This window comes from Oncorhynchus kisutch, linkage group LG7 (genome assembly GCF_002021735.2).
Source record: "Oncorhynchus kisutch isolate 150728-3 linkage group LG7, Okis_V2, whole genome shotgun sequence".
Lineage (NCBI taxonomy): Eukaryota > Metazoa > Chordata > Actinopteri > Salmoniformes > Salmonidae > Oncorhynchus > Oncorhynchus kisutch.
Genome location: NC_034180.2, coordinates 13416012 through 13428249, shown reverse-complemented (window position 1 = coordinate 13428249; position 12238 = coordinate 13416012). Strand labels below are relative to the sequence as shown.

The 12238-nt window shown below is 40.0% G+C and overlaps 1 protein-coding gene across 1 annotated transcript; it reads right to left on the bottom strand.

Annotated features, from left to right (window-relative positions):
- Positions 1 to 277: 277 nt before the first annotated feature.
- On the bottom strand, positions 278 to 11515 carry LOC109893859 (hairy and enhancer of split-related protein helt). The gene is made up of 4 exons (XM_031828510.1): positions 11110 to 11515; positions 1446 to 1550; positions 1129 to 1225; positions 278 to 883 (listed from the first exon to the last, which is right to left on the bottom strand). The coding sequence occupies exons 1-4, from the start codon at positions 11176 to 11178 to the stop codon at positions 408 to 410; spliced, it is 747 nt and encodes a 248-aa protein (XP_031684370.1). The 5' UTR covers positions 11179 to 11515; the 3' UTR covers positions 278 to 407.
- Between the last annotated feature and the right edge of the window lie 723 nt (positions 11516 to 12238).

Genomic DNA, 12238 nt, shown 5'->3' with positions numbered 1-12238 from the left:
AACAGGACAACACCCTTGGTTATTTTAAAATACGCGTAAAAGAAAGTTAACCAGCCTATCCCTTTAAGAAAAATAAATATATATTTTTGTAGAAATGGCCTGAGTGGTTTGACTGTAACAGGCTAACTCTTCTGTAATAAATGATTTAGAAGAATGAACAATTAGGCCTATTCATAATCAATAGACCAACGCTATTATACCATCAGATTTTTAGGGAGATTTTCACCAATTGATGACCAACCTATGTTATAATACAACAAGAAAACCAAAAACTGTGGGAAATAAACATTTACTTTTATTTAAAAAAATATTTGTATTGTACAGTATACAATATCCACAATCTTTAAGTATATTATTATAAACACATATATAAATAAAGACAACACAAAATGGTTGCCGGATTCTATTTACAACGCGTGTTGCGTACTGTGCAAACTGAACGCATTCGCGTGCGGGTGGCCGTTGAAGAAGTTGAAGTAGTGATGGTCAAGTCCTTGCACTGGTGACAAGTAGCCACCGTGGTGCTGTTGCGTCGGCGCGGAAAGCGGCACAGTTGGGTACGACATGGTTGGGCTGCGTGCAGTGCTATGCCAAGAGAAGTGTCCGGGTGGGCTCTGCTGAAACACGGAGTCGCTGGGGCTGTGGCTCTGGTGTGACTCCGGGGAGGAGTGAAACTGGCACAGATAATCTGCCTGGTCTGGCAACGCGCCGAACACCGGCTCGTTGACGACTCGGGACTTGGACTGAAGAAAGGCCAGGATCCTTGCGTACTTGATGTCTTTGGTCTCAACCCTCTCCTCCGTGGTCAGGTAGTGTACCAGGTTCTTCATGCACTCGTGGTAGCCGTAGTGGAAGTAGTTGGCGAACTCCCCCAGTAGCTCACCTAAAAGGAATCCGAAGAAGGGGACGATCAGAAAACACACCGACACGCCGTTATTATTTAGGCTATTACATTCAAATGTGAGGATATGTTTACGATATAGACTACAGTGATGATGATTGATATTACGGCGATAAATGTGTAAACCAGACAGCCGGAATGGAGTAAAAGAAGGTGGAACAGGATAGGGATGCGCTCTGGGTGAGAGCCCCGGGTCCGTGCGCATTGGAGCCAACAGGAATACGCACCTTTTTCTCTGCCCCTGGGGAAGTCTGCGGAGTGGAGCGCTCGTAGATACTGAACTGTCATCTCCAGAATCTCGGCCTTCTCCAGTTTTCCAGAGTTCTACCATCAGAAAGAAAAAAAATTAAGTCGTTTAAATACACTAAATCAAACAGATGAGCCTACAGACGGCAGATGTCACGCATAGCAAGGATTTAATGCAATGAGTAGGCTAAATAATACATATATTTAGTCAATATAAAACTTCGAATACGATGATTTAGGCTATCCTTTATGAATTGTGAATAAGATGATTTAATTTCACAACTGTACTATAGGCTACCTGTTTCGCGCGCGCCATTGGCACAGTTTTCCCCAGTTCGTTTAGACAGCGGTTGATGCGGTCCCGTCTTCTTTTTTCTATCACTTTATGGGAGATGGGAGTTCTCTGTTGAAAAATAACAACGCAAATGGTTAGACAAACAAACATAATCAACAGTGGGACAGGTCTACCTAGATTCTAGGTCTACCTAGACCTAGACCTAGAATAAAAATCTGACTGAAACTATAATGACGAAACTACTTGGAAACCACACAGCAAAGAGACGCATAAGCCTTGCTTAGCACTAGAGCGTAATAGCGCTTGCGAGTACCACATGGACCAAGGCAGGTGCCAAGGCTCCAACACAACCATGGGGTATGGCACACATGGGTTTCAAACCGTAAATTATACTATTTTACTGGTAACTTAAGCCAATTTTCTTCTTTGAATCAATTATTTAAATTTTAGTCGTTTTTGCAAACTCATGTGTACTATATTGGTTCCGATCGACTTCTATGGACCCAAATTTCGCATTTGACTACACATAGCCATAATGATGGTACATTATGAGTACCAAAGTAAATTATTGTAATAAATATTAAAATAACGACTAGAAACGGCCACGATTTCCGAGTAGGTTTCCATCCCAAAGCACAGAAGGGGAGCGCCTACCTTGCGATCCTTCATCTTGGATGCCATCCTTTGGCAATGTGCTGATAAAGTTCTAATTCAAAATATTAATGCCAAGAGGCAGTTTGGATGTATGTTCCTTAACTTGTAGACTAGGTAGACTGAGAGGTGAGCTGAGAAGCTGCCCCTTATAAAGCGATCATCCGTGGGACTCCAGCATTCATGGTCTAAATTATTCCATAGGATTAAAGAGCAAACTTCTGGTAAATGTGAGCATTTAGGATCAGTTAAAGAACAAGTAAAACGTCTGAAGCCGTGGGCTAGCAGGGGGAAAGACTTGCTTTGTTCATCCACGTGGCTGTTCAAAAGACATGCACGTGATTATTTTTATAATATTATTTGCATAGTAACAACTCAGGCGGGAAATGTGAACTGAGCGTTGGGTTCGCCTGATCCGACCAGGCGCAGTGCGCGCACTGAAAACAAAGCCGCAGAAAAAAGACCCCTCTTTCTTCCAACTCGCGTTTCTCACACGATCGCCTGTTTACAAATCCCAGCAAGCGAACTTAACTTCCATCCAAGCCGTGTCTGAGTTTTAAGGCCTGTCCAGTGCCATTAGAGTAATTAAGTAAGCCTTTAATAGGCTGTTCCGCCAAGTTCAAGGGAGAACTTTTGGAGACGGAGTCCTCCCGTTTGTTCTCCGCGTTTCTCACACGACTTGATGACACGTCCATCTTTTATGAGAGATGGCAAGCTTTTTGTTTACATTCTTTATTTCGTGGGAGTCCTAGGCAGGTGTGTGATGGGTCTGGCACACGAGCGTCGCCTGCGTACCGGCCGGCGTCTCCAGCAGTCTTTGGCACTAGAGGGTTACCCACCACCGAGGACTCTTTGGAGAGGCTCAATTTGTATCCTATTATCCTATAAGAAAATGTCTATTGAGTTGAGTGAATAGTTTCATTGGCCTACATTTTAATAATGCTGTGAAAGAAAAGGGAGAAATAAAGAATACAGCTGGTGTGAATGTGCATTATCCCCGTCACCTGCGTCAGGGGTAGCCTAGAGACCCCTATTCATTTGCCTAATTTCGGTCAACTTAACAAACTTTGGGAGAAATTATTCTGGTATTGTTGTGAAGGGTGAAGCTTTCTGATCGAATTAACAGCATGTTTTGATCCGGTAAACGTCATTAGAAAGAAAGAAACAATCGCGTTTAAAGGGGCCTGGGTAATGCGCCAAGTGGAGACGCCAAAGCGCAAACTTCACAAAGGGACCTAGTAAATACCACAGGGGACTTTTGTACCCTCACATTGCTCAAGTTTTCTCCAACAAAGGGCATTATTTTATACTTGAATACATTTCGTACAACAATTGTCTATTTTCTTCAAACATATTTTCACAGCAAGTTTAACAACAGGTTTATTGTGTACGATCCGTCTCACAGATTCAGCCTTGGGTCTCATGCGCCAAAACCGTTTTCTCGTCTGCTTTTTTTCATCGGGACGTTTTAATCTTGAAAGTTTCGCCGTGTTTCATATAATTGATCCTGTGTGCAACTTTTGAGATAATTTTTTTTATAAAAGAAATGGAGCTTAAATAAAATATAAAGGATCCCAGGACTTCTAAAGCGTTGGAGACTAGAGCACCACTAGAGAAAGGCGCCGGTGAACAGGACTGGGCCATTAAATCCCATTACTTTTATTGTGGATTTTTTCAACACGTCTTTATACATGTGGTCTTTGAAAACAAGAACAACAACGTTTTTATGACATTTTATTACGTTTTATAGTGTGACTATGTTCTATCGAAAGTCTACAACGAGACTTTAGGAACTATTAACGGTGGTTAAAGACGATGCGTCATAGTTTTCTTACCGATCCTTGACATGTTTTATTCAAACTTTAAATGACATGTTTTCTAATCACTGTGGTAAAAATCGAGTTATGAGTTTGCTAAATGTTTTGTTATTGTCATTTGTACTATTTACATAGATGTAAAACAGTCATGGTGGATGTTTGGGCACTAGGACTGCGTCTCCATGCTGCATACTCCAATATACCCTAATGCTCCATACTATGCACACATTAAATGCTCAGATCACGTGGTATGTTTAAAATAATGACACGTGTTTTCATATGGCGTTATTTGTTCAGTATTCTAACCACAATAAAACAACTATTATATTCAGTCATATGATGTATGAAGCCTAATTATTTAATAATACTATAAAAGACAACAAATTAAGGCGAGCTCAGATTAGATATTAGGTTCTGCATTAAACAAAAATAATACGTGCATAAGAGCAGATCAAGTCCATGACAAAAATAAGATAGCAGTATCATGATAAAAAAAAACTAATATTTATGTATTTGCAATAAATAAAATAAAATGTGATCACCAAATGCCTTATATACAGTGCCTTGCGAAAGTATTCGGCCCCCTTGAACTTTGTGACCTTTTGCCACATTTCAGGCTTCAAACATAAAGATATAAAACTGTATTTTTTTGTGAAGAATCAACAACAAGTGGGACACAAATCATGAAGTGGAACGACATTTATTGGATATTTCAAACTTTTTTAACAAATCTTAAACTGAAAAATTGGGCGTGCAAAATTATTCAGCCCCCTTAAGTTAATACTTTGTAGCGCCACCTTTTGCTGCGATTACAGCTGTAAGTCGCTTGGGGTATGTCTCTATCAGTTTTGCACATCGAGAGACTGACATTTTTTCCCATTCCTCCTTGCAAAACAGCTCGAGCTCAGTGAGGTTGGATGGAGAGCATTTGTGAACAGCAGTTTTCAGTTCTTTCCACAGATTCTCGATTGGATTCAGGTCTGGACTTTGACTTGGCCATTCTAACACCTGGATATGTTTATTTTTGAACCATTCCATTGTAGATTTTGCTTTATGTTTTGGATCATTGTCTTGTTGGAAGACAAATCTCCGTCCCAGTCTCAGGTCTTTTGCAGACTCCATCAGGTTTTCTTCCAGAATGGTCCTGTATTTGGCTCCATCCATCTTCCCATCAATTTTAACCATCTTCCCTGTCCCTGCTGAAGAAAATCAGGCCCAAACCATGATGCTGCCACCACCATGTTTGACAGTGGGGATGGTGTGTTCAGGGTGATGAGCTGTGTTGCTTTTACGCCAAACATAATGTTTTGCATTGTTGCCAAAAAGTTCAATTTTGGTTTCATCTGACCAGAGCACCTTCTTCCACATGTTTGGTGTGTCTCCCAGGTGGCTTGTGGCAAACTTTAAACGACACTTTTTATGGATATCTTTAAGAAATGGCTTTCTTCTTGCCACTCTTCCATAAAGGCCAGATTTGTGCAATATACGACTGATTGTTGTCCTATGGACAGAGTCTCCCACCTCAGCTGTAGATCTCTGCAGTTCATCCAGAGTGATCATGGGCCTCTTGGCTGCATCTCTGATCAGTCTTCTCCTTGTATGAGCTGAAAGTTTAGAGGGACGGCCAGGTCTTGGTAGATTTGCAGTGGTCTGATACTCCTTCCATTTCAATATTATCGCTTGCACAGTGCTCCTTGGGATGTTTAAAGCTTGGGAAATCTTTTTGTATCCAAATCCGGCTTTAAACTTCTTCACAACAGTATCTCAGACCTGCCTGGTGTGTTCCTTGTTCTTCATGATGCTCTCTGCGCTTTTAACGGACCTCTGAGACTATCACAGTGCAGGTGCATTTATATGGAGACTTGATTACACACAGGTGGATTGTATTTATCATCATTAGTCATTTAGGTCAACATTGGATCATTCAGAGATCCTCACTGAACTTCTGGAGAGAGTTTGCTGCACTGAAAGTAAAGGGGCTGAATAATTTTGCACGCCCAATTTTTCCGTTTTTGATTTGTTAAAAAAGTTTGAAATATCCAATAAATGTCATTCCACTTCATGATTGTGTCCCACTTGTTGTTGATTCTTCACAAAAAAATACAGTTTTATATCTTTATGTTTGAAGCCTGAAATGTGGCAAAAGGTCGCAAAGTTCAAGGGGGCCGAATACTTTCGCAAGGCACTGTAAAATGTAAAATCAACCTGGTCTCAGAGCATTTCATATTATTCTGTTCGTAAGAGGCACTCCCTTTAGCATGATATGTTACGTTTTGTATGGTATGTATACATTTTTGGATGTCCCATTACACAGTTCGTATGATATAATATGAATTGTAATTCGTAACTTATGTTACAAATTTGTAAAATGTACAATATGTTAAGAATTTTCAAAACTTACAATATGTTACAAATTTTCAAAACATATGATATTGTAATGAAACAGGCAGGGAGCAGGTCTCGAACCCTCGACCTTCTAGCCCGCGCTATCGACTGTGCTGCAAAAGCATGCTCGTGCAGCAGAGTCGATTTCCATGCTTATAAACCCAGGGTTGTTACAATATGTTACAAATTCCAGATAGGTGGCTAACATTAGCTAGCTTGCTAATGTTAGCTAGGGGTTAGGGTTAAGGTTAGGGCTAAGTTTAGGAGTTAGGTTAAAAGGTTAGGGGAAGGGTTAACTTAAGGTTTAACTTAAGGTTAAGGGAAGGGATATCTAACATAAGTAGTTTAAAATAACTAAAAAGTAATAAGTAGTTGAAAAGTTGCTAACATGTTAAAGTTGTCCGTGATTAGATTCGAACTTGTCACCTTTGAGATGCTAGATTTTCACATTACATGCTCACCCATCCACCCTGACTAACAATCATACTAATTTGAGTGTCGTTGATTTATATTTACTATGTTACGTCTAGTCTATGAGACCAGGCTGGTAAAATAGGCCAAATAGATTATTATCTGAGGAGCAACATAATACCACCAACAGCAAACACATAGTATTTTCTTAACAAAAATGTTTTATGAACAGTTATACATTAGGAGTTGAATATCACCATACAATTCCAGTGTTCACATTAAGGGTTAGGGTTAGTTCGTAAATTCACTGGAGTGTCAGAGTGCGCTCTGGGCGGTTCATACATTCAGAGCATTGTCGTATGGACAAAATTCCGAGCGTTTCGCTCTCGGAGCATTCAACAGTATCTCAACTCAAAAGGATAGCAGGCGATGAAACATCGGAATCCATTCAACACTACCTAGTATGCTTGCTAGCACCCACATGATTATCCAAATGTTCGCTGATAATTAACATGAGTAGGGTTGATCCAAGCGTAAATGGTTTAGCTGCAAAGTCGATGGCAGGTTAGAGTGGGTGAAAGGAAGAAAATATCTAGGCTACCTAAAAGTCTGAATCCATGTAAAAGACAATCATATTGGCAGCGGTTGCATCCCACTGGGCACAGATGTAAGTTCAACGTCTCGTTCTGAGTTCAATTTGGTTGAGTTGTTAATTAACTAACGTGAATTCAGCAAAAAATGTTGGGTGATTTTTTTCCCCAATAAGTCACATAATCAATTGCATGGACTCACCTGTGTGCAATAATTGTGTTTAACATGGTTTTTGAATGACTACATCATCTCTGTACCCCACACATACAATTATCTCTAAGGTCCCTCAGTCGAGCAGTGAATTTCAAACAGATTCAACCACAAGGACCAGGGAGGTGTTCCAATGTGTCACAAATAACTATTGGTAAATGGGTAAAACAAGAAGAAGGAGATATTAAATATCCATTTAATTAAGTATGGTAGAGTTAATAATTCGACTTTGCATGGTGTATCAATACACCCAGTCACTACAGGCGTCCTTCCAAACTCAGTTGCCTGGAGGGAAGAAAACCGCTCAGGGATTTTCTTCCTCTCCGGCAAACAGTTACAGAGTTTAATGGCTGTGATAGGCGATAACTGAGGATGGCTCAACAACATTGTAGTTACTCCACAATACTAACCTAATTGAAAGAGTGAAAAGAATGAAGACTGTACATAATACAAAAATTCCAAAACATGCAGCTTGTTTGCAAAAAGGCACTAAAGTAAATACTTCAAAAAATGTGGCAAAGCAGTTATTTTTTTCCTGAATACAAAGTGTTATGTATTGGGAAAATCCAATGCAACACATTGCTGATTATCACGTTCCATATTCTCAAGCATAGTGGTGATTGCATCATGTTACGCTTGTAATCGTTACGGACTGGGGAGTTTTTCAGAATAAAAAATACATGGAATGGCTTTAAACACGGGCAAAATCTGCTTTCCACCAGACACTGGGAGCAGGACAATAACCTTAAACACAAGGTCAAATACACACTGAAGTTGCTTACTAAGAAGACAGTGAATATTCCTAAGTGGCAGAGTTACAGTTTTGACTTAAATCTGCTTGAAAATCTATGGCAAGACCTGAAAATGGTTGTCTAGCAATGATCAACAACCAATTTGACAGAGCTTGAAGTATTCTGAAAGGAATAAATGGGCAAATGTTGCACAATCCAGTTGTGAATAGTACTTAGAGACTTACCCAGAAAGACTCACACCTGTAATCGCTGCCAAAGGTGATTCTAACATGTATTGACTCATGGCTTTGAATACTTATCTAATAATTTTCATAAATGTATCTTAATCCCCCTGCATTACTTTAGAATTGAATATTCTCATGTATTCTCATGCAAAATGAGAATCAACCAATGTTTCTCACTAACTACAATTTAACATACTCAAACGAATGTACTAAACCATCCACATTTTTGTTTTTATACATTACAATAATATTATACTTATATAGGTTAAAAACAACATTCTAAGAACTGCATTAGGCCTATTTTTTTTTTAACTAGGCAAGTCAGTTAAGAACAAATTCTTATTTACAATGACAGCCTAGGAAAAGGGGGTTAACTGCCTTATTCACGGACAAAACGACAGATTTCTACCTTGTCAGCTCAGGGATTCGATAGAGCAACCTTTTGGTTACTTGCCCAACGTTCTAACCACTAAGCTACCCCAGGTAGTCAATGTGTTATCAACCTATTTCCGAAATTATTTGTTGTAGGTATAAGATGTATTATTACAAAAATAAATTACAGCCCTTATGGTAATGAAGTGTTAAACACTGGACAGGTGTTAAACATTGTCATGCGCTGCGCTGTGACCCGCAATGTACCTATCATGAGTCCCCGACACCAATCCTTTAGCTTCTCGCGCCACCCTGAGTCTGATCTGCCTCAGTTCACACTCTCACCATTGCGTGTGAAAATCAAATAAATAAGGAATACAAACAAAAAGAATACATGGTGAAAATAATGATGGATAAATGCAAATCATCAATGATATTATATTACCGTTTTTTCCAATCACTTTGACACATTTTTTAGATGTATCTGCTACTATATGTGAAAACTAAGTACACAATTCTAAACTGTTATTCTAAACTGATAACAGTTATAATGCCACCTATCTTATTTTCAGAACCTTTGATTGCGCATTCATTGCGGTTTCCCACAGTTTTCTCCCCTGAGTCATTCATGCAAAATCAAGGTTTTCTGTGAAATACCAGAACATTTTGTTTTGTCACCAATACATCAGATAATGAATGACAGGCTCACCATTTAGTCATTTTAGCTAGGCTACCATTTCCAGTTTCTTTCAATGACATTTCCAGTTTCTTTTCAAAATTCCAAACTGGTAACCCTTGTAAAACAGCAAGCCTTATTTAAAACCCGTTATTATGATTCGTGTTGTTTGGAGACATCTTTCACCACACAACCTTTGATCCAAAATATACATTTACTGTGAAATACCATAAGAACATTGATTTAATCGCTGCTAATTGCTAATTTGCTAATTTTTTTGCAACTCAGTCGGGCTTTCAATTTAATGCAGTTTGGGGTTGCATGGGTCGCGAGGTGGGGCTCTCTAACTAAACCGAGAAATTACAATATCCATACCTTTGCTACCTAGGAAATTTGTGTGACCGAATCTTCTCAAATAGTAGTTGAGTACCCCTTAGTATAGGGGATGCAATTGTTACGTACAGTACAGTAGGCTATATCTCTGATCTTGTAAATATATATAAATATTTAACTTACTTTGAAGTAGGTGTTTACTCGATGCTGTGCGGTTTGTTGCTAACGTTACTTTGCTACCGCAAACTTTACGGTTTTTACTTTTTAATTACCGCTTTATATTTTTATTTTTTCCCTCGTTAGACTTTTTTCATTCAACTTTTTCACCCTGGACACTTTATCTGGGCATGGTTCGTCAGGACTTCCACCAGCTGAAGCTAAGTAGTAACTAACATGATACCTTCTAATTGCAGTCGCTGTACTCATAATATACAGGAGAACGATCGCCTTACGGTGAGGATAGCTGTGCTGCAAAGCCCAGCTTCAGACGCAATCGTTAGGCAAGGGTAATTTCAGTGTGTGAAAGGATGAAACAACGTCTGTGCCACCAGTAAGTACAGATAGTAGTAGAAATCCCAATGCACAGTCCCTACAGCCGGACAACATTCTCAAGGCTTCTGGAAGGAAATGCTGTAGGAATGCTCAACCGGTGTCGCTCATTCAGCCGACAGAAACTTTCAACCGGTTCTCCCCATTAAGCAGCGAGTCGGAGTCAGAGGCCGAGCCTTCTCTGGACTCTCCTCCACCAGTTACGGGGTCTGAGACGCCGAAGCCTCCCACCATTAGCTCTGACAAATTGAAAACCTTAGTCATTGGCGACTCCATTACCCGCATCCATTATCCATTACTTCGGCAGGGCTACCGTATTAGACTTAAAACGAATCGTCCAGCGATCATACACTGTTTGCCAGGGGGCAGGGCTACCGACGTTAAGGCTAATCTGAAGATGGTGCTGGCTAAAGCTAAAACTGGCGAGTGTAGAGAGAGTATAGAGATATTGTTATCCACGTCGGCACCAACAATGTTAGGATGAAACAGTCAGAGGTCAGCAAGTGCAACATAGCTTCAGCGTGTAAATCAGATAGAAAGATGTCGGCATCAAGTAATTGTCTCTGGCCCACTCCCAGTTAGGGGGAGTGATGAGCGCTACAGCAGTCTCACAACTCAATCGCTGGTTGAAAACTGTTTTCTGCCCCTCCCTAAAGATAGAATTTGTAGATAATTGGCCCTCTTTCTGGGACTCACCCACAAACAGGACCAAGCCTGGCCTGTTGAGAGTGACAGACTCCATCCTAGCTGGATGGGTGCTCTCATCTTATCTATGAACAGGGCTCTAATTCCTCTAGCTCCACAATGAGATAGGGTGCAGGGTTGGTTAATTTTCCACTTGCCTCTAAAGAAAGGTGTATTTAATGTTTAAGCATTCTTATTGGTTGGTTCAACTCTGATGACAATAAGGCGTGTTTTGATTGGCCCCGCTTGCAGATAGGGGGAGATCGTGAACGTCAGTATGAAAATGTGATGCAATGGGTTGGTCACGTTCTGAATACTGTTTTCTATTTTACAGTGTGTACAAGTTTGCTGTACATTACTAATTTATACATGTGTGGGTATATGGTACGTGTTAGGGATGTGCTTTGGCATATGATTGCTGTAAATAAGTGTGTTAGCTAGCATACACCGATGTAATGGTCACGTAAGCCGGAGGGATCGGAGACCAGGCTTCAAGAAGTACTGCGGTTGCTGATGCAGGCCAGAGGCCTAGGTTTCGCATTCTGCACAAGTGGAATTCTCAGGGAGCTCCTGGTAGCATGAGTGAGTGGGGGAAATATAATATTCGGTTTATTACTTGTATGTGGTGATGGTATGATTATTTAGTGATGTAATTCAGGGGCGAAAATCTGATATCAACTTTGGAGGGGACAATTACATGAGATTTTCTCAAGACCTATTCCTGAGGGGGACACCAAAAGTAGTGCTGTAACACATAGCGTACGTTGTAATATGTTAAATGTATATTGAGGAACCATGATCACTACTACTGGATAATTGATAGGTACAGTAGTTAACTGAAGGGTTGTCCCAACTTGTTCAAATGTTTAAATCATTATAATACTACTACTAATAATAGTTATAGCAGTGTTCCTTATCAGTCCAGTATGTATGCAGGTATTTGTACTTAAAACCAGCAATACCAAGAAAGGCCAGTGGGTGGCAATGGAACTGTATACTGTATGGGTGCAGTTTTTGTAAAATACAATGAACATGGTGTGATCTCGTCTAAAATAAACTCCATTGAGAACCATCACAACGTTGGTCTCCGTGTTGAATTGACCTTTTAATTTGACTTTTTCTGATACATTTATATAGTCAT

Bases quoted from the DNA above. Each gene is read 5' to 3' on its own strand.
- LOC109893859 (XM_031828510.1), bottom strand. From the start codon at position 11,178: ATGAGAGCACCCATCCAGCTAGGATGGAGTCTGTCACTCTCAACAGGC. The intron at 1,226-1,445 runs GTAGCCTATAGT...TTCTGATGGTAG, and splicing joins CAATGGCGCGCGCGAAACAG to AACTCTGGAAAACTGGAGAA. The intron at 884-1,128 runs GTGCGTATTCCT...GATTCCTTTTAG, and splicing joins CCCCAGGGGCAGAGAAAAAG to GTGAGCTACTGGGGGAGTTC.